This window comes from Ochotona curzoniae, unplaced genomic scaffold (assembly GCF_017591425.1).
Source record: "Ochotona curzoniae isolate NIBS_2020 unplaced genomic scaffold, NIBS_Ocur_1.0 contig_3520, whole genome shotgun sequence".
Classification (NCBI taxonomy): domain Eukaryota; kingdom Metazoa; phylum Chordata; class Mammalia; order Lagomorpha; family Ochotonidae; genus Ochotona; species Ochotona curzoniae.
Window position 1 is genome coordinate 27,374,623 of NW_024465894.1, and position 21,688 is coordinate 27,396,310.

A 21,688-nucleotide genomic window follows, 5' to 3' on the forward strand; every position below is an offset into this window, starting at 1 on the left:
TACAGGAACACTTGCACCTGGTGTGCTAAGTACCTGAGAGGGTGTTCCCCATCGCTTAATTAAATGCTAATTAAATTAAATGATCTTTGTTTACCTATCAGGGAGAGATCAGAAAGTGATAATGGGCCCTGATGGTGGGGCTGTTGGAAGTCAAGTTTCCTGTGCCATGGAAGGGCAGGCTGACCGGGCTTCCTGGGAGAGCACCTGTGGGGTGCTCGGGTACCCAGTGGATGGGTGGCACTCCTCCTGTTTCATCTGTAGGATACTTCCCAGTGCTGGTGCCGCATGCAGATGCTTGCCGTGATTTTGTTTAATAACCAATCTAGATAGGACTGGTTGCTGTTAGTAGTTTGAGTACCAGCGTCCCATATGCGAGCCAGCTTGATTTCCACTTCTTATCCAGCTCCCTGTTTATGGCCTGAGAAAAGAGCAGAGAATGTCTCAAGTCCTTGGGTCCCTGCACACACGTGGGAGACCCAGAAGAAGCTCCAGGGTCTTGGCTCTGATCTGGCACAGTGCTGGCCATTTGGAGAGTAAACTGATGGATGAAAGATCTCTCTCCTCTTTCTGTAACTCTTTCACAGAAATGCATTTTAAAAAGGCAAAACCTCATAGTTTTGGCACTAGGTAAGTTATTTAAAGGTGCTCCTGGACGATGTACTGTGACTGCATTGGAGAGTCGACAGCTGTGGAAGGGTGGAAGCCTTTCATTTTCCAGTGTCTTGTGTAACTGTTTGCATTCTGCACCATGCACATGATTTATATTTTTGTGAGCATAGCCAGCGAGGTCTGTACGGGAGGCTTTGGGATTGTGAGTATGATTCTTCCTCTTCTCCCTCCAGAACCGGACAGCATCATCGAGAAGGCCTCTCACTCAGGCATGATAAATCCCAGCCGGCAGTGGCAGACGCTCAAGCAGAACACGGGGGTGGCCCACTTCGAGTACCAGATCCGCGTGACCTGCGACGACTACTACTATGGCTTCGGCTGCAACAAATTCTGCCGGCCCAGAGATGACTTCTTCGGCCACTATGCCTGTGACCAGAATGGCAACAAGACATGCATGGAAGGCTGGATGGGCCCCGAGTGCAACAGAGGTGCGTGAGCCTCGATCCCACTCTCGCCCTGGCAGTAGTCGGGTGGCGTGCCGCTGCTCAGACAGCGTGGGACTTGGGGCTGTTCATGCAGTTCCCGACGTGTCCAGATGCCAAATGTGTGAGCTTGTAGGACAAAGGGATAAGTTTATTAGCTGCACATGAATTTTGAAAACCATGGAAAAAGTTCAGGGAAGATGTGTATTGTGAAAAAATTGTATGGACTTCAAAGCTTCTTTGCCTTCAGGGACACTTGCCTTTGGGTTCCATCTTCTGCAGAGCTGCTGGGGTGCTCCTGCTTCCCAGCTGCTGAGAGCCTTGGCTCCGCGCAACTTACAGCTGCTCCTTTCCCAGAGGGGTGTCCTTGGCCCAGCATCCCTCCCTCTACTCACAGTCCGGCAGTGACTGACAGGAGGACTACAAAGGCCGGCCCTCGGTCCTTACCGCTGTGGTACAATTCACACTCCAGTGCTTCCCCTGGGAGCAGGCAGCAGGCTGGCTCCAGCTGGGGCCACCTCTTTGCTCAGCTCTCTGCTCCTCCCTCCACCCCATCTGCCTCCTTCCATCCCTTTGCCCTGAGCATTCCCTCTTTGGGAAGGTGGTGGGACTGGCTGAGCCTAATGATGTCTGAGCAGATAACCCTACAGGTTGGGAATGATAATCGCCCTCAGCTCAGGGTCGTCTTGGAAACTTCTAGATGTCTTTGGAGGTCATGGAGTTGAGAAACTCACCTGTCCCTTCAAACTTCTGTTGAATTGAGCGCCTTCTCCCCCCCACACCTTCCCACCGCCGAAGGAGTAGAAGCTTCTGAAGTCCTGGGTGGGTTGCTAGCTGCACCCCTTCTAAAATTTGGTGGTTCTAGTTAACCATACACTGTATCCTCATGAGTTACAGGCTCTGCCTATTTTGCATGATAACTGTGTAAATTCCTTCTTGAATTTTTTGAGCTCTGACCAAGGGACTTAGGGTGGGGCAAGGAATGATGAGCAGGTCTCCTGGGCAATGCTGCTTTCTTAAATAACCAGAGACGAGGGTTTAAAAAGGGTGGCATTTCTGGAATTCATGTGAAAAAAGGGATTGCTTGACATATTTTAAATAGTTCGTATTTTACAAACTCTTTTAACGGTCATTTAAACTCTGTTTTAGTACATTTTTGGAGACATCAGTTCAATTTACTATTTTTTTTAATGTGAAGAAAATAGCTGCTGGGGCGGCGGGGAGAAAATGCCACCAGGCCAGTGTGCCACGTGAGGCCACATGTGAAAGCGCCGTGGGTCCCAGGAGACGTTTCGAAGCCAGACATTTGGTAGAGGGTTTAGGGGGCCTGGGGCTCATCTGACCACACCCTGATGGACAGAATGGGTGGGCTGAGAAAGGAGTCGGTTTTTTTTCTTTCTGATGAAGATGGATATAGGCAAGACAGGAATTGGCCATGCAGGGCCCCAAAAGGAGGAAGCTGCTGCGTAAGCTGAGATGAAGGGTTCCCTGCCTCTCCGCCAGCTCCCTGAATTTTGTCACGGCCGGCTGGGTGTTTGGAGGATCTGGTGGGATGGCCTTGCGATTGAAAGCTGGATTTGTTACTTGGGCTTCTCTCGTCTTCCTCCTCTTCCAGTGGGGTTCCCCTGAGACCTTGTAGCGTCACGGATTCTGTAGGCTTCGTGTCCTTGACCATTGTCATGCCCGTGGCAGTGTGCGTGCTGACCTTCTTCTCTGATCTCTTGCAGCTATCTGTCGCCAGGGCTGTAGTCCCAAGCACGGGTCTTGCAAACTGCCAGGTGATTGCAGGTAAACAGCTTGACTGATCTGTTGTGGGGTTCTGTTCTGTGTGTTTTTTCGTGTGAAAGGCAACGGCGAACTTTCTTGTGAACATGCCTTTTTTCTTTTTTTTTTTTTCTCCCATTGGAGGACAGGAAAGCTTTATAAAAAATCACATAGGCACATCCGAAGCTTATTAAATTATACCAGCTGTCCAGTGGAATGCACACACTACTTCTCTCTTGAGGGGGGAAAAAAGGAAACCATGGTGGGCGTGGCTGGTGACTTCATGTATTAACTGTTCTGTAAATTGATAACACACGTTCATAATCTGCCCTTAAAGTGCTAATGGACGAGAGTGGAGGGATGTGGGTTTGTTCCCGGGCCCCTCTCTTCCTCATCCTCCTCCCTGGAGCTTCCTCTGCTTGCCCTACCCCCCACTTTTCCCATCTGTAGGCAAAAGTCCAGCATTCTTTAGAATGGGATTAGTCCCATCTCCTGGCCCCCGTGCAGGCGGGAGCTTGGGCCAGTGCTGAGAGGTTAATGGTGCTGGAATCCCTTCATTTGAGCCTGATGAATGTAGACTTTTGCTGCTGGCCTTTGAAGTTGGTTCTTTTATGGTCCAGGAACAATGCCGAAGCCAGCCGGGCCACCCTACCCTGAAGGCGTGCTGATTCCGTACCGGGGAAGGGGGAAGGACATGTCTTGGAACATACATTGTGCCAGGAAACACTGGTATTGTCTGTGGCCTCGCACGCCCCACTCCCAAGTTAGAAGGATTAGCAGGTTGAATGTGACACTGATTGGATCCTTGGGGCCTGCCACCAGTGCCCCCAAAGCTACTCTGTCCAGAGCTTTAGCAGCTCAGGCAGCAGAGTGCAACCAAGGGTACTCTGGTGGAGGACTGCATCTGGGGCTCTCGCCTGGGACGCGCATCCTGGTTCCACAAACCTGGGAGGGCCCACGGGATGCTGCTGCTGCTAGGAGGAACTGCAGCCCCTCACCCCCCGACTCCCAGCTCGGGATTCCCAAAATGAGCTGTGGGAATTGTTGGAATGCAGGTTCCTGGTTTTCCCTAATGCGTGGCTTCCCAGCCCCTTGGCTTGGCACAGGAATCTTCATTCGACAGGTTTGCCCCATGACTCCGATGTGTAGTCAGTGTTGATGGCTGCTCTCTTGAGCAGAATTTCTCCATAGTCTAGACCTTGAGGGTCCCAGCAGTCCACCTGTTCCCCTGCCATGCAGCAGGGGACCCTGAACTCACAGCACAAGTTGGAGGCAGCTGGAGGTAGAACTAGGAACAGGTGCTGCTGAAATGGACTCTTCTGCGTTGCATGGCTTTGTCTTTGGGGAGGCATCACAGAGGGCGGCGGCTCCTGCAGAAGCTACCCACCGCTCCACTCGTGGCAGGTGGCTATCCATACGTAGCAGTTGAGCAGCTCTGCTGTCAGATATGAGGAAAGAATCCACCTACGTTCAGCCATGCTAATTAAGAGGTGTTCTGGAGAAAGTCATCTCGGCCGTGCTATTAGTGACTGCTACCCGCTCAGATGAGGATCAGCGGAGGCTGCGATTTGTGCTACTGTCATCAGAACCAGCACCCGGCTGGGGCTGCGGCTGCGGCTGCGCGGGGAGGGCCCTCCCAGCCAGAACAACAGGCTTTGTCTCCCAAGTTTAGCCCTTTCTCTTTCGAAGTCTCCCCTCCCACTCCCTGCCCAGACATGCTGGGTGCCTTTGTTTACTTAAGGTGCCATTTTCCCACACACCATTTGCATAGATTCTCAACCCGACTACCTTTCTCTCCCTCCCTTGCAAGAAAAGCAAAACAGAACCTTCCAGCTAAGGAAGTGTGGTTTGTGTCCTGCTCCAGGGATGGCTCAATAGCAAGCGCCTTGTCAGTTGTCTTTTGGATTATGTATTACATGACTGTTTGTTTTCCTTACACCCCACCATGAGAAAAGTGCCCCTGGTTTTTTGGTTCCCAGGTGGACGTGGGGGCGGGTGGTGTTTCCTATTCCTGGGTACACACGCTGACTTTAGTACTTGCTTGACCAGTGAGAGCTAACTTAATTATGAATCATCACATGAGGAAAGTTGCTTCAATTTCTCATGAGAATCTTAATCATATATTATTAAGCTGGGATAACTTGGTGGATGCCTCTCTTTAGGGTCAGTCTTTTTTTATTTGTTTTCTTTTGAAGTCATCTGTAGCCTCTTGCGGTTGCTTTTTCGTGCTCGGGGATTGAGCGCCTGTTAATTAAGAGGTGAGCTTGGGTCCTTGGCTGCCTCCCTTGCTTTTATTAGAACAGAGTTGTAGAGATCCCTGAGCTGGGAAAGATGGGAAAGGCAGCAAGGATACTGATGTTTCCCCATCATTTCCCTCTTGCTGTCTTCAAGGCTAAGTGTCAACCTGCAGGGTACTAAGACCCGGGTCCTCACCTCACCCACTCACTGGGCTGTCTGCTTTCCAAAAACTCCTTCCTGCCACATGAGTTATATTCATTTTGCTCCTTTATGTCATTTAGCCTGATGTTCTGTTTTATACAAGCCAGACTACTGCATCTGATTGCTTTTCAATCACACTTTCTCGTGGTTCTTATGTTTGGGGTCGGTGGGGAGGGCTTGTTTTTAGAAGGTAGGAAGCGATTAGTCGTCGTTCTCAGGGGTTAAGTTGCTTCGCGGCCATGGCTGATTAGCTATTAGCTAACTCCCTATAATTTCCCCATGACAAGGATTTGCTGGCTGCAGCTTTCTGGAAACTGGAAGCTGTGCCTTCTGGGAGTGGATTGGGGGGGAGGCGGGCACTGGCATTTGTTTTCCAAAGTTAGAGCCGAGCAGCTTCCGGGGGCAGCCGGTTCTGACTGTAGCTTTTCCCAGGTCCCAGTGTGGAAATACTTAGCCCATCCCACTTGGACACCCTCCCTCCCCCCGCCCCCAGCACCACCTTCATGCCAGCAGCAGGCTGCTTGGTGCCCCTCCATTGCAAGCTCTCCTTACACCCTTTTGGAAAAGCATGGTTTTTAGGCTGTTAGGGTTTCAGAAGGCTTGAAACACGAGAGTGGTTGAGACCCTGCCCCTTCTCCCACCCAGGTAAGGGTTTATATTTGTGTTTTTGTTTGGGGATCAGACACCATCTTGAAAGAGTCTGATGAACCAAGGTGCTTACAAAGGAACCTCGATGCTCCCCTAATACTAGATAATCTCAGTATTTTTTTTTTTTTCCTGCAAAATGAAAAATAAACTTGGCTGAGGCAGCCACGGGAATGGGCCATAACTTATCTATGGAATTGACTGCCCGTGCTGTTGCTTCCGTGTGCCACCCTGGGAAGGTGGGACTGAGGATACCGCCAGGGTCTACCCCAAAGAGGATGCCCCGTCCTCACCCCACTCTCCTGCAAGGTGGGGTCCTGCCATGCTCCGTGTCCTGTCACATTTCCCTGAGCTGGGGTCACAACTTGCTGTGTAGACAAAGAGCTCAGTGTGGTTGCAAGTTGCAGCATTCGCAGCAGACTTTGTCTAGCTTTTGTTGTCATCGGAGTCTTTTGCTTCTGTGGTCTGTCCTGACCAGGTCCTGCATTGATTTATCCCATGCCTTCTTCCCTCTCCCCACCAGCAGCTCATCTGAGGAGAGAGAGAGAGAGTGGCTTTATGAAGGGTGTCCCCACACGGGCCTCTCCCCAGACAACCCCCCTTTTGTCAGAACTACGGCTGGGAAGGAGACCTCAGCCCCACTGAGAAAATGTTTGTTTATAAGGAGTCCTCTGACAAGCCTTAAAGTGTACCATCCTGTCCCAACAGCAGCAAAGGCCTCACCACGGCAGTTGTTGATTCAAGAGGCTGGGAGGCAAGGTGCAGTTCTAGGTTCAAGTTCTGATGGCTCCATGCTTCTGACAGCTTCCCACTTCAGTGCCTGGGAGGCAGTGTCTTTTTGGGTTCCTGCTCCCCACATGGGGAGACCCAGATAGAGCCCTGGGCACCTGACTTCAGCGTGGCCTTGTGCAGCGGGTCTTTGCAGGATGAACCAATGGATGGCAGATTTCGCTCTCATTCTCTGCCTCTCTCTAGTCTCGCCATCACTCTTTCAAATAATTCAGCGAATCTTTAAAAATACTGAAAGCCTGAATGGGTATATGTGTGTGTGTTTTGTTGCAGGTGCCAATATGGCTGGCAGGGCCTGTACTGTGACAAGTGTATCCCCCACCCGGGATGTGTCCATGGCACCTGCAACGAACCCTGGCAGTGCCTCTGTGAGACCAACTGGGGTGGCCAGCTCTGTGACAAAGGTATGCCCATCGGGGAGAACGTCTGGGGCTTCTGGCTTTATTTTGATTTGTGTGTATTTAACTCTGTACTTGAATATGCCTGAAATTTTAGGTTTTTTTTTAATGGGCGTGAGGCTAGACCCATGAAGGGTTCTGGAAACTGGAAACAGTTTCCTGGTTGTGACTTTGGCATCTTTGTGGCAGATCTCAATTACTGTGGGACCCATCAGCCATGTCTGAATGGGGGGACCTGTAGCAATACCGGGCCTGACAAATACCAGTGTTCCTGCCCCGAGGGCTATTCCGGACCCAACTGTGAAATTGGTAAGTGGCCCAGGCTCTGCTGGATTTTTCTGTAGGTTTGCTTGTACATAAGGTGAGAGTTGTGTGCAAAGTTACGACCCATGAGCTCAGTCTTCCCATGGGTGTTTGGAGCCTCCTTCAAGTCCTCAAAGTGGAATGTTTTTAGTGGGTGCTGTGGTGATCCTGATTAACATAGGAGATGTTGAGGTTCGGCTACCCCAGACCCAAGATGCCCTGGAATGTGTGTGGCTGGAGCCAGTGTAACAGGAAAGAGGCCTTGCTGGATACAGCAGGATTATGTCACACTCTTGTTTTCATTTCTGGAAACGTGCGTGGGATTCCGTTGTGGGGTTGGGGGAAGAGGGTGGAGCCGTAGCGGTGGGCTCCCCGTCATCGTGACCGCCTTGGTTTTTACAGCAGAACACGCGTGCCTCTCGGATCCCTGCCACAACCGAGGCAGCTGCAGGGAGACTGCCCTGGGGTTTGAGTGTGAGTGTGCTCCGGGCTGGACTGGCCCCACGTGTTCCACAAGTAAGTCTGGGGTTGGGCTGCTGTCCATTCTGGGGGAGTCTGTGTGCAGGTGGAGGGTCTGGGTAACATACTGCCATCCTAGAGGTTTATCTGCTGGAGATGAGGAGGAGAGGGTGCAGTCTCCTGGCACTCCTGTGCCCATCTTTGAAGTTAGCGTATGTGTATGCTTGCAGGCAACTCTTGGGCTAGATCGGGGCATGTGCTTCCCAGAGCTGTGTTAGGATTGCTCCCCCCATGGCCTTGGCGGGTGAGGGTGTGTTAGGAAGGGGCCCGGGATGCTGTGCTCCCTGGGGCTCTGAGCCGGGTCCGTTGTGTCTGAACTGTTGAGATGCCCTACAGTGCAGCTCTGGGGTCTGTGGTATTCCCTCCAGAATAGGGGGATGGGGGCTTGAAAATTGCTGCCATCACTATCCTCAGAGTGGCACATGGCACGGTCAGGGATCACCCGGGCTCCTGAGGCGACATGTCGCCTCCCCCCGTTCCTGTGGCAGTGAATGATAGCCATTGCCATCTTCCAGAGTTCTTAATAGCAACTTGGGGAATGAGTGCTCGATGTGCGTGGTACACCTGCCTCGTGAAGGAATGAAGACCCGTCTGTAGTGCAGTGACGGGGTAGGGGGCAGTTTTTTCCCCCTTCCCTCTGGATTCTGCTTTCAACACAAAGACGAGGCAGACAGGAATGTCCTGTGTTACCAGTGCTGTGGGTATCCAGCTGTCTGTCTGCACCTTCTTACCGGGGATTAAATGAACTGGGACAGTGGGGGATTTAAAGCTGAAATCAAGGCTTCTCCGTCCCACTTGTCCTGCCGTAGCTTTGCTCGGAGCAGGTGTCTGACGCCTACGTAGAGGCTGTGCGTGTGAGTGGGTGGGGTTGCATCCTTTCATTTGTCCACTGGGTTGATGTGAAACTGTCAACTCTTCCCTGCCTTTTGTTGAACAGATATTGATGACTGTTCTCCAAATAATTGTTCCCACGGGGGCACCTGCCTGGACTTGGTGAATGGATTTAAGTGCGTGTGCCCTCCCCAGTGGACTGGCAAGACGTGCCAGTTAGGTAAGAAAATTCTCAGTGCCTGTCATCCCTGTGCTTGGGGTGGCCACGGCCATCAGCGGTGATGGGAAGGAGGGGCATGAGGCCAGCGGTGTATCTGCACCACATGATACTACAGAGCAATTTATTATCTAGCTCCTAGCGGGCCTGGGAGAAATAACTTGCATGCAAATGGACTTGGCTGTTTGCGGCCCTGTGGGAAAGTCGTGGGATTCCCTGAACCATGTCAATCGGCTGTCCACAAGTGTTGAGCTGGGTTCCAGCGGGATGATCTCATAAGGAAGGAGCTGTCTGCATTCTTTTTGCCACAGTTCAATCCCAGCAACTAGGTTTTGCACAGCAGTGCCGGGTGGCTCTCTGCTGTTCTGGCTGGGGGCCGGTGGCTCACCAGCAGCTGGGAAGCGATCAGTTAGTGCTCCCGATTGGATAATGGCAAGGGAGAGAGGGGAGGGCTCAGCTGGTCATGGTAGAGAAAGGGATCCTGGTACCTTTTCCTGTGCTGCTGCTTTATTAAAGCATCTCCGATTTCATACCAGTTCTGTGTTGGTTTCTTTCCAAGAGGGTGGGGAGAGGGCTCGGTCTCAGTGGTCTTCCTCGTTGCCTTTCAGATGCAAATGAGTGTGAGGCCAAGCCTTGTGTCAACGCCAAATCCTGTAAGAATCTGATTGCCAGCTACTACTGCGATTGCCTCCCAGGCTGGATGGGTCAGAACTGTGACATAAGTGAGTGACTTGGTTTCCCCTCACCCCCTGGCACTTGGGTGCTGAAGGTTCTAACCAGTCCCTGCCCCTGCTCCACTCCTTGGCCTTGTGCCTCTGGAGCAAAACTTGCAAACAGGCATGTTCCTGGAGAGGCAGCGGTCCGTGCAGCCGGGCAGGCCTAATACTTGATGGGACTCCGTAGCAGCTGAATGGGCCATGTTCTGACAAGGTGGCCGGAATGAGGATGTCAGATTTCACTCCCGAGTCTCCGCCCAGTGTAACAGTGACCTCGCCTCACAGGAGGCAGGGAGGGCGGCGAGGAGACCTGATGGGAAGCTTTTATCCCGAGTTGAGAGGGCTTTTCCAAAGCGTGAAGGCCAATTTCCAAGTCACTGGCCTCTTTAGCGTGATGACTTCTGTCTTCTGTTTGCAGATATTAACGACTGCCTCGGCCAGTGTCAGAATGACGCCGCCTGTCGGGTACGTAAACCTTTGGTGTGAATCAAAGCTTTGAGAATTGACAGCGAATCTCGAAGGCTCGCTGGGCTGCTGGGAGATCTAGACACGCAGGTGGAGAGCGAGTCCCGGCATGCTTCCTTTGGGCTGGGGTTCCCGCCTCCCAGGGCGTGGCATCTGGCAGTGTCAGTGCTTCAGCTGAGACCGCAGGAAAGCCCGTGGCTGGAACACAGAAAATGAAAGTGACACGTGTTTTCCCCTCCCCCTTCTGCTCTTCCAGGATCTGGTTAACGGTTACCGCTGTATCTGTCCACCTGGCTATGCAGGCACCCACTGTGAGAGGGACATTGACGAATGCGCCAGCAACCCCTGTTTGAATGGGGGTCACTGTCAGGATGAAATCAACCGATTCCAGTGTCTCTGTCCCACTGGTTTCTCTGGGAGCCTCTGCCAGGTGAGCGTGGACAGAACCCCGAAGGGGCAAACTTGTACCGCCCTACCCTCTTCCTCCATGCCTCACTGTTGGCTGCCATGACCGGGGTCTCGTGACGTCTAGATAGATGCTAGCTAGGAGCAGACTGGCGAAGGGCTCAATGCCCGTAGCCCGGCGATTCAGCCGGTGTTCCATTTCCATTGTGCCCCGGGTTCAGCCTGCACCCTCTCGACTCTGCTGCTCTTAAAATGCATACCTGGACCTAGGATGGAAAGGTGCAGTTACACAGGCTGTAGAAACAGAAGGAAGATCGATTCCCAGCCTCCACCACCCCAGAAAAGTTGCCAGGACACTCTTATTTATTCTGATTTTATTTCTTTTTTGGGGGCTGCCCCTGCTTCCCTGCTCTGCAGCTTGACATTGATTACTGCGAGCCCAATCCCTGCCAGAATGGTGCCCAGTGCTACAACCGTGCCAGCGACTACTTCTGCAAGTGCCCCGAGGACTATGAGGGCAAGAACTGTTCACATCTCAAAGACCACTGCCGCACGACCCCTTGTGAAGGTACCCACTGGCCCCTGAAAGCCGGCTTTTCCTGGACTGCCGCCCTGCCACCTTCACCACCTTTTGCCATCTACCCTTGGGATTGCCAGGAAGTCTTTAGTGCTAAGGAGACTGACAGATGGAAATGGACTTTATCTGCCTGTTAAGGCAAGGGAGGAAGGCCTAGGAACCCTCTCATTATCCCACCAGTGGGAGGAGCCTGTGTCACAGTAGCCCCGGGGAGAGAATGTAAATCCGGGTCTGGCTGTTGTTCTTGGGGGTGGGCTGCTAGGCAAGTCCCCCACTGTCTGTGGGAACCTTGGGCAGCAGTAGGAGGTATTCCACAGTTGTGTCATCAGGTATGGGAGCCATGGCCATGGTGGCCACTGGGCCTTTGAAGGTGGCTAGTGTCATTAGGAGCTGTAAGTTAGTGCATTTCGAGGCCAGTGGCCACGTGTAGCCCACGGCTGCTGCAGTAGATGGCATGGCCGTTCAAGCCTTCTGCAGACTGGTCTTGGCTCAAGTGAGAGTAAGGAAAGGGAAGAAGCCGAGTGTGTGTTTTAATTTTTATTGGAAAGATGGCTTTACAGAGAGGGAGAGGCGTGCATCTGCTGGTTCACTCCCCACAGGAGCCGGGACATCCTGAGTCTCCCACATGGGTGCAGGGCCCAAGGCTTTCTCAGGCCATCCTTTGCTGCTTTCTCAGGCCATAGGCAGGAAGCTGGATGGGAAGTGGAGTAGCTGGGATGCAAACCAGCACCCATATGGGATGCTGGCACTTGGAGGTGGAGGATAGCCAGTTGAGCCATTGTGCTGGGCCCTCAGTTTTTTTTTGTTTTTACTTTAAAGGTGGGATGACAGGAGCTCTCACCTACACAGGGAGAACAGTTTTTCTGTTTTGTTTTTTTTACTTTGGCACTGTGCCACACAAACTGACAGAGCCCTGCCCTTCACCTGCCCTGCTGAGTGCCTCTCCATCACCCCCGCCCAGCTTTGGAAGTGGGCTTGGCTTGGAGGCGAGGGGGGTCCTCAGCTATGATCTCGTCCTCCACCTGTCTTCCAGTGATTGACAGCTGCACGGTGGCCATGGCATCCAACGACACGCCTGAAGGGGTGCGGTACATCTCCTCGAACGTCTGTGGTCCCCACGGGAAGTGCAAGAGCCAGTCGGGGGGCAAATTCACCTGTGACTGTAACAAAGGCTTCACGGGCACGTACTGCCACGAAAGTAAGCCCCCAGTTACCGAGGACGGAGGGGGGCACTGGATGAGGGACACTAGCTAAGGCATCTCATTGCATCTGGGGTCTGAGACTGAGGTTGTGTTCCGTCTACCAGATCACGCTTGGCTGCCGTGCCTGTTTTGCGGTGTTCTGGAATCCTCTAAGTGTGGCTGCTTCCTCTTTTCTGTAGAAGTGTCTCCCCTGGGCCCGCTGGGTAGTAGCTAAGTGAGCTGAGGCCCTAACACCACCAGCAGGTGCGTGTGGGGTGGCAGGTGCTGGAGGCTTCTGACCTGTTTCAGGGAAACGGTGCACATCAAGATGTCGGGTGCATCTCCTCAGGAGGCAGCGGGGAAAGCACTAGAATGCATGGGGGGGGCTTGGCTGCATCACGGCTTGTCCTTCTGCCCCTCAGTTTGTCTTTCTTCCTTCTCCAGATATTAATGACTGCGAGAGCAACCCCTGTAAGAATGGTGGCACTTGCATCGACGGTGTCAATTCCTACAAGTGCATCTGCAGCGACGGCTGGGAGGGCACCCATTGTGAAGCCAGTGAGTGTGTGGTTCTCCTGGGAACGGGGCATGTGAGGAACTCCCACTCTACCTGGGCGAGCCGTTGTTTTCAGTAGGACCCTGGTGGTGTCTGCCGTGGGCTGCCTCACTCTCGTCCTGCTGGCGTCTATGAATGCGGATGGCAGCCCACAGGGAGGGCCTTGTGCTGGGGACTGTGCAGTTACGATGATGCAGATCCTGCTTAGAAAGGAGGCACTCGGTTGATTCTGAGATCTGGGCATGTTGAGTTTGTCATTGGGGGTTTCAGACACCTGCCCCCACTACCTCCACCTGGCCTGAATTATGGCACTCACTGTGACCCCCAGTTGAAAGTGCTTTTATTCCTAGAAAAGCGGATAATAGGGTCAGAGTCCTGGGGCTGCTCAGCTGTCCCTTGGATGTGGGCAGTGGTGAGGGAGAGGCTGGGTATGCCACAAATGGTCCTGGAATCGTCTTCAGCCGAGTGTCTCCTGGTTTGTCGCTTCCAGATATCAATGACTGCAGCCAAAACCCCTGCCACAATGGGGGCACATGCCGAGACCTGGTCAACGACTTCTACTGTGACTGCAAGAATGGGTGGAAAGGAAAGACCTGTCACTCACGTAAGTGGCAGCTCTCCCCCCTCGCCCCTACCCCGCCACCCAATGGCTGTCTGCCTTCTGTGAGAGGCCAGACTGAATGTTCATGTTGAGATGTTTCTCCTCCAGGTGACAGCCAGTGTGACGAGGCCACGTGCAACAATGGTGGCACCTGCTATGACGAGGGCGACGCCTTTAAGTGCATGTGTCCCGGAGGTTGGGAAGGAGCCACCTGTAACATAGGTAAGCTGTCAGCCCCACCACGTGGGACCTGCTGTGGGTGTGGCCATGGGAACAGGTCGGTTGATGGGCTCGTGGAATCTGTGGGCGAGTTGCCTGGTAGGCTTCTTGGCTCCTCAGGCTGCGGGTGCATTCTCAGAAAGTGAGGGTGGTCTTGTCTGCTCTTGTCTTATAGCCCGGAATAGTAGCTGTTTGCCCAACCCCTGCCATAATGGGGGCACCTGCGTGGTCAACGGCGAGTCCTTCACCTGTGTGTGCAAAGAAGGCTGGGAGGGGCCCATCTGTACCCAGAGTGAGTGTCTTCCCCCTACCCCCCGCCCCCGCCCTTGGAACTCTCCCAGGGCTGCTGCAGAGTAGTCTGACACCCCTAGGGACTGGCTCGCAATCGAAACCAGAAGCAGAGCTGTTTGATGTCTGCTTTTGTATCACCTGGGTCTGTATTAATGACTTGATGGGACGCAGTGCTGACCTGGGCATGAGAAAGTCGCCAGTGAGATAAGTGGAGACAGATGGTGTCTTGTTCCCAGCTCCCGCGGCTGAACAGCAGCCCGTCTCCTCGCCTGCTCCCCCCACCATGCCTGTCCCCTCCCGGGGCCTCTTCCTGCGTCCTGTGTCCCACGGCAAATGAAACCGGGAATGCTGCAGGCCTGGTTCCAATTTAGCAGAGGTTGCCCACCGTAGTTTCTTGGTGTTAACTACTGTGACTTTATAATGTGGTTATTGGAGAACTAAATGATGCTTTCCCTTAAGGTCCAGACTGCCTCTCCCTGTTGAAAGCCTCACACTTGGGTTGTCTTTTCCTTTGCAGATACCAATGACTGCAGTCCTCATCCCTGGTGAGTGTGCCGGCCTGTGTGGGAATCTTTGTGTTGAACGCAGGTCGGGAGGTCTTGGGCGGGGCCCCAGGCTGTGCCCTTCTAACAAGCTCCCCGGAGGGCTGCCGAGCCTGCTGCTCTGTGCAGCACACTGGAATCAGCCAGGTTGCGCCCTCATTTAGAGCAGCGCTTCTCCACCTTGGCTGCACCTGGGAGTCCCCTGGGGAGCTCCTAGAAGTCCCAGGGCCTAGGCTGCAAGCGAGACACCTAGGAAATTAGACTCTTCAGGGCAGGGACCCAAACATCAGTATATATAAATGTGTGTGTGTGTATATATTTTTTCTTTTTTTAAACTCCTCAGGAAGGTCGGGGTTGAGAGCTACTGATTCTAAGTCACATAGTCACCCATGATTGTGCCGGGCAGTTGGTTGGTAACCAAGGGGATATTTTCTTTGTTTGTTTTCCCTCTTAGTTATAACAGTGGCACCTGCGTGGATGGAGACAACTGGTACCGGTGCGAGTGTGCCCCGGGTTTTGCGGGGCCTGACTGCAGAATAAGTAAGGACCAACTCTGTGTGTGTGTGTGTGTGTGTGTGTGTGTGTGTGTGTGTGTGCGCGCGCTCCTCCTGCCCACCCCAATTGCTGTTTGTCCCTGGACTCCTCAGCCCCAGGCTGCTGTTCTTGAAAACCATTAGAGCCATGTCCTTCCTTTTTAGGATCCCTGACAAAGCTAGTGATGTACCACTTCTAGCTAGGATTTGGGTCCCTGGGGGAGACATAGCACCCTAGATCTTAGGGGAAATACAGTGCCAGTCACAGGATCTGACGACCAGGCACACACTGAAGCCCCAAGGAGGGCGCTGGGCTTTGCTTGCGGCTAACGGGGACGGAGGACGGTGGCCGCAGCTGTTGGTTGGAGCTGGGGCCGATGGAAGAGTCTGGAACTAGGGCTTCTGCAGTTTGCTCTGCAGTGGCTTTGAACAGGCTGTGAAAAAAGTGACTAAGAATCAAGTGGCAGGCAGGGTCGGTTTTCAGGAAGCTCCACCTTCTTTTCCTTCTACAAGTCCTCTCTCTTACCACTCCCTCTCCCTGAACTGTCTGTTTTTTTGGAGCTAAATTTCAGCAGCAGTTGGGTTGAGGTTGTGTGTTTTGTGTTTCTGAGTCGGGGGCTGGCAAAGAATGGCCTGGGGGCCACCTCTGGCCCACAGCCTTGTTGTTATATAAGTAAAGTTTCATTGGCATACAGCCAGACCCCTTCGTTTACATATGCTCTGTGGCTACTTCATAATGTCACAACAGAGACCTTATGCCATGCAAAATCTTAAAGTATTTTGCCCTCGGTTGTCCTGGGAGAGGGAGGGCGGAGCTGCAGATCTGACTGTTCAGGTGCAGGCCATGTAAGTGAAAGCTCACTTAGCTTTAACTTGCGGTGGGGATGCCGTTCTGTCTGTAGGGTCACTAGATAACCCAGAAGCAAACACTGCCTGTCCACAGTGGGAACCTAAAAGAGAATTTCGTTTTTTTCCTAGACATCAACGAATGCCAGTCTTCACCCTGTGCCTTCGGGGCAACCTGTGTGGATGAGATCAATGGCTACCGCTGTGTCTGCCCCCCGGGGCACAGTGGTGCTAAGTGCCAGGAAGGTGAGTGTGCCTGTCTGGGGCGAGCAGAGCCCCACAGTCAGCGTTCTGACTGTCCACACGAGTGCTGTGTAACAATGCCGACACCCCGTGGTTTGTGGCAGGCACATTTGTGCTGCTGTGTTGTGTGTCGGCTGGCAGAGTGAGATGGTGCTGCGGGTTGGGGCAGTTGCCCAGCAACTGTCCCATCCTGGCAAAGGGCCAGGCTCACCCCTGAAAGCTTGGCCATGAAGGGTCTCTGGTCCCATCTGTTGCTATTGTGGAAGCCCAAGCAGGTCACCTGGGCCATTGTGCAGGGCTGGAGGGCAGCAGGGAACCTCCATGCCTGTCGTAACAGAAGTGTCGGTGCCTAGCACAAGGCACAGGTGTCACGGCCATATGAGGACCTGCCCCGGTCAGATCCGTGGAGAGAGGCATGTTCCTTCCCCTTAGCATCTCCACCACCTGTCAGTTTCAGGAAGGCCTTGCATCACCATGGGGAGTATGATACCAGATGGGGCCAAATGGGATGACGACTGTAACACCTGCCAGTGCCTGAACGGACGGATTGCCTGCTCCAAGGTAGGGAGCAAGGGGAGCTGTGCTTCGTCTGTGTCCTGGGGTTCTGGGGCTGGGGCGTTCCTGCTAAGCTGCCGGCTCCTGTTCTCTCTTTAGGTTTGGTGTGGCCCTCGACCTTGCCTGCTCCACAAGGGGCACAGCGAGTGCCCCAGTGGGCAGAGCTGCATCCCCATCTTGGATGACCAGTGCTTCGTCCGCCCCTGTACCGGGGTGGGTGAGTGTCGCTCATCTGGGCTGCAGCCGGTCAAGACCAAGTGTACCTCCGACTCCTATTACCAGGATAACTGTGCCAACATCACCTTTACCTTTAACAAGGAGATGATGTCACCGGTACGTAACACCTCTTTAGAAGTTGGGAATGACTGAGTGTATCTGGTTTTAGAAGAGGAAGGATCTCGCAAGTTGGGACCTACTTTTCCTTAGCCTAAACTCCTGTAAACTGAGGGTTGGGTTTATTAGTCCGCCCGCCTTCCAAACATCAGCGTTTTTGCTTTCTTTCTGTGTCTTATGTATGTGGGTTTTTACACATTGTTGCAGGGACTCACCACGGAGCACATCTGCAGTGAACTGAGGAATCTGAATATTTTGAAGAATGTATCTGCTGAATATTCAATCTACATAGCCTGTGAGCCTTCCCCGCTGGCCAACAATGAAATTCACGTGGCCATTGTGAGTATAAGATCCCACTGGTACTGAATTACTTGATTGCAAGGTAGCTAGTAACTATCAAAATGGAGCCAAATACACTGAAGCGGGTGGATGAGGGGGAGCGTTGTGTAGATGGCTTATCAAGGAATTTTGAATGAAAGCGACCATGATGTGCTCCTGATGCTGAAGACTGACTGGTTTTCCTCTTGCCAGTCCGCTGAAGACATCCGTGATGATGGGAACCCCATCAAGGAGATCACGGACAAGATCATTGATCTCGTCAGCAAGCGTGATGGAAACAGCTCTCTCATCGCTGCCGTTGCAGAGGTCAGAGTTCAGAGGCGTCCTCAGAAAAACACAACAGGTAGGTGTGGCTTGGCAACGTGTCCACCTTGGCACAGCACCCAGGAAACCCACCCTGAGTGTCAGCTCTGGGGTCCGGCTTCCTGGCCAAGGGCACGTGGCTGACGGGAGCGTGACTGTCCTTTGTCCTTCCCTGAGAGCAAACTGTGCAGGCTCCCCTGCACAACAGATGCTGTGTTGGTATATCCAGAACCGCAGCAGAGCCTTCAGCAGGGTGATACTCCACAGGGCCAGAGCTGGCGTTTCAGTGTCCTGACACCGGCTGTTTGGTGCAGGGCTTACTTGAGGCTTGATGACTCTGTAGGATGACCTCATTCTCACGCCCATTTCTTTTCCCATTTTTCTTCATTTTTTCTGAAAGGGAGATCTCTCAGCTCGTCTCTAAACGCTTGTGATAGCTAGGACTAGGCCGGGCTCGGATGAAGCTAGGAGCCTACAGGTCACTCTGGGTCTCTGATATGGGTAGCAGGGAGCCCAGCTCTTGATCCCAGGCATCCGAAGCAGTTATCCCAAGTGGCATCTTCATCATTCTGCCAGACGCTCCCTGATTTCCCAATCATCACTGTGGTAGCAAGATGAGAATGTCAGCCCTCATCCCCTGGCATGGGAGCCACTTGCTTCGGGCCTCTGATAGTTCTGAAAAGCAGATTTTCAGAACTACCCTGGGCAGAGTAGGGACAGAGCTCCTTAGAGCTGGGAACTGACAACTACTGCAGCTGTGAAAAGGGACTGGGCCCCATGGTGTGTCCCTGTAAGGGACTCGGGACAGGAGCACCACTTTTGGTATTGTTTAGTTCCTGTCTGCCAAGTTGATGGGTCCTGTGCCTGCCTGCCTTCCAGATTTCCTGGTTCCTTTGCTGAGCTCCGTCCTAACTGTGGCCTGGGTCTGTTGCTTGGTGACGGCCTTCTACTGGTGCGTGCGGAAGCGGCGGAAGCCCAGCAGCCACACTCGCTCGGCCTCGGAGGACAACACCACCAACAACGTACGGGAGCAGCTGAACCAGATCAAGAACCCCATTGAGAAGCATGGCGCCAACACGGTCCCTGTCAAGGACTACGAGAGCAAGAACTCCAAAATGTCTAAAATAAGGACACACAACTCGGAAGTCGAAGAGGACGACATGGACAAGCACCAGCAGAAAGCCCGGTTCGCCAAACAGCCCGCATACACGCTGGTAGACAGAGACGAGAAGCCCCCCAATGGCACGCCGACAAAACACCCCAACTGGACAAACAAACAGGACAACAGAGACTTGGAAAGCGCGCAGAGCTTGAACCGGATGGAGTACATCGTATAGCAGAGGGCGGGCGCTGCCACCACGAGGGAGAGCGAGGCCACTTGGCAGTTCTTGAAACTGTTGTGTCCTATTCGAGTCTGAGGCTGTTGTTGACTTAGAAAAACCCCTGTGTTAATTTAAGTTCTGACAAGCTGGCTTACACTGGCAATGGTAGTTTCTGTGGTTGGCTGGGAAAGCGAGGGCTGCATCTCACAGCTATGCAAAAAAAAAAAAACAAAAGAAAAAGGTAGGCGAAGAGTGCCCTGGTTGGACCATTCCCTACGGCTGACACGTTGCGGATCGGGCTCCCAGGAGACTGCCCCAGCCTTTGGTCCCGAACTCCCACTCCTGCCAGATGTCCTAACGGTGATGCAGTCTTGGGATCATAGTTTTATTTATATTTATTGATTCTTGAGTTGTTTTTGTATATTGGTTTTATGATGACGTACAAGTAGTTCTGTATTTGGAAGTGCCTTTGCAGCTCAGAACCACAGCAGCTATCACAAATGAGTTTATTATTTATTTTTTTTATTGTATTTTGTTTGTTGTTGGGAAGGGGGGACTTGGATGTCAGCAGTTGCTGGTCAAATGAAGAATTTAAAGAGGAAAAAAAATGTCAAAAGTAGAATTTTTGTATAGTTATGTAAATAATTCTTTTTTATTAATCACTGTGTATATTTGATTTATTAACTTAATAATCAAGAGCCTTAAAACATCATTCCTTTTTATTTATATGTATGTGTTTAGAACTGAAGGTTTTTGATAGCAGTGTAAGCGTTACAACTATTTTTTTTTTTTGAACTTATTACATGTTGCCTATAAGCCAAACTTAAGGTGTTTGAAACTAGTTTATTTGAAAAATAAGATGGGCTTCCTTGCCTGGAATGCTGATGGATAGCTGTGTTTTTGTTTTTTCTGTACGACGTCAGATGTTAAAACACCTCCTGTAGCATCACTTTAAAATGCGTTTTAAGGACTGACTGAGGCTGTTTGAGAACAAGTTCCTTTTTTTCTTTTTTAATTTTTCTTTACACTTAAGAGAGAGACAGGTGAGCTGCTGCAGAGCGGTTCCGAGGAACAGGCTCGGGGGTAACTTACCATAGCCCAAATGCGAGGGAGTGAACACCATCAAAAGTAGCAAATTGACTGAAGTTGGAAGCACACCAATCTTACTGTGTAAATTCTGATTTCTTTTCACCATGTGTACGTTAATACCAAACCACCTTTAGATTTGATTTTGTTGTTGTCGTCATCGTTATCTACTGCATTTAGGGAGTGTTCCAATAAGCTAGTTGAATACTTGAACCAGAAAATGTCCCGTAAGATCACTGTTTAGGTTTGCCGTAGAGTACACTGCCTGCCTTAAGTGAGGAAATCAAAGTGCTATTACAAAGTTCAAGATCAAAAAGGCTTATAAAAAAACAGAGTCATCTTGTTGGTTCACCAGTGAGACCGTGAAGATACTTTGTATTGTCCTATTACTGTTATATGAATACACCAGGGAAAAAAAGTGCATCTTTGATGTGTTGTTCCTGGCAATAAATTTTTGGAAAGTAATATTTATTAAATTTTTTGTATGAAAACACGGAACAGTGTGGCCTCCCGTGAGCTTACCTAGTTGTGCGTGGCTTGGCTGGGTGCCTCTGCCACGCTGCGGAGCCTGTGCTGGCAGGCTATGCCACGCAGGTGCATGGATGTGGACCTGAAAAGGCTTTCCAACCATAGCATTCATCGCAAGTTCTCCAAGACCGCAGGGCTGCGGGGAAGCTGGAGCTGTGGGGGGAAGCATGATTCCCTTGTTATTCAACAGCAAGTGTGAATACTGCTTGAATAAACACCACTGGATTAATGGCCTGTAGTGTGGCAGTGAATTGTTATTGAACAGTCCCAGGACCTGCCCACCGCACTCAGGGGGTTTTAAATAGTTTGGAATTGGTGTGGGGTGAGGAAGAGGACGTCTAATGCTGCCTTGTGTTTTGTTTTTTGCTTTTCTTTTCCCCTCCCCCCTGGCTACTTGGAACAGTGCGCATGCCCTGGCATTACAAACCATAGTCTTGCAGCGTTTTTGCGTACTTACCCCTGTGGGTGGTTTCTTGGCTACACTTGGAAGTTTCTGGCAGTAGGACCGTTGTACTCCTTGCCTGGGCACAAGGCAGGCAGTGCTGGGCCAGGCTGGCTTTGCCATTTGGCAGGTGCCTGGTCTTGCGTGAGACTGCGGAGTCAGCTGGGCTGGCCCTACACATCAGAGGGCAGAAGAGCTGTGGTTCTTGGGCATGACTGCTGGGGGCCAGAGACTGGCATGATACGATGGCAGAAGCTTGGGGTTTTGCCTCTGGCACCTCTGCAGCAAACAGGAATGTGGATGGCTTCCAGGAGTGGCGTGGAGGTGACAAGAATTCCCTTGCTTCCAGTTCCGAAGCCAAAGTGCACCTCTCAAGGCGGTCTGCCCGGTGCTTCGACGGCACAGGCCTGTCCTCTGCCCACCTCTGGTATCTTCTCAGCCTCACTCTGCATGGTGCCAGTGAACACCGCACAGAACCAGAGCAGATGGGAATGTGGCTCTTCCATTCCTTGGGAGATTTTATTTTCTACTGGCCTGGGACTTGGGCATCTTGTTCAAGAACAGGTAACGGGCTCGGTGAGTGTCCCTGTCTCCGGGTCCCTGATCCGA

General features: G+C 52.2%; 1 protein-coding gene across 1 annotated transcript in view; it reads left to right on the top strand.

The window, feature by feature from the left end:
* Positions 1 to 20,595, top strand: part of JAG1 (jagged canonical Notch ligand 1) — a 35,049-nt gene extending 14,454 nt beyond the window's left edge. The window contains exons 4-26 of the mRNA XM_040980963.1: positions 843 to 1,097; positions 2,819 to 2,879; positions 7,002 to 7,132; positions 7,316 to 7,435; positions 7,832 to 7,945; positions 8,886 to 8,999; positions 9,605 to 9,718; positions 10,131 to 10,177; positions 10,434 to 10,607; positions 11,000 to 11,150; positions 12,193 to 12,357; positions 12,785 to 12,898; positions 13,387 to 13,500; positions 13,606 to 13,719; positions 13,892 to 14,008; positions 14,525 to 14,552; positions 15,004 to 15,089; positions 16,061 to 16,174; positions 16,623 to 16,732; positions 16,826 to 17,059; positions 17,267 to 17,398; positions 17,591 to 17,741; positions 18,581 to 20,595. Of these exons, the coding sequence (XP_040836897.1) occupies positions 843 to 1,097; positions 2,819 to 2,879; positions 7,002 to 7,132; positions 7,316 to 7,435; positions 7,832 to 7,945; positions 8,886 to 8,999; positions 9,605 to 9,718; positions 10,131 to 10,177; positions 10,434 to 10,607; positions 11,000 to 11,150; positions 12,193 to 12,357; positions 12,785 to 12,898; positions 13,387 to 13,500; positions 13,606 to 13,719; positions 13,892 to 14,008; positions 14,525 to 14,552; positions 15,004 to 15,089; positions 16,061 to 16,174; positions 16,623 to 16,732; positions 16,826 to 17,059; positions 17,267 to 17,398; positions 17,591 to 17,741; positions 18,581 to 19,038 (3,218 nt within the window). The 3' untranslated portion in view covers positions 19,039 to 20,595. The remainder of the gene's footprint in view (positions 1 to 842; positions 1,098 to 2,818; positions 2,880 to 7,001; positions 7,133 to 7,315; positions 7,436 to 7,831; positions 7,946 to 8,885; positions 9,000 to 9,604; positions 9,719 to 10,130; positions 10,178 to 10,433; positions 10,608 to 10,999; positions 11,151 to 12,192; positions 12,358 to 12,784; positions 12,899 to 13,386; positions 13,501 to 13,605; positions 13,720 to 13,891; positions 14,009 to 14,524; positions 14,553 to 15,003; positions 15,090 to 16,060; positions 16,175 to 16,622; positions 16,733 to 16,825; positions 17,060 to 17,266; positions 17,399 to 17,590; positions 17,742 to 18,580) is intronic.
* The last annotated feature ends 1,093 nt before the right edge of the window (positions 20,596 to 21,688 follow it).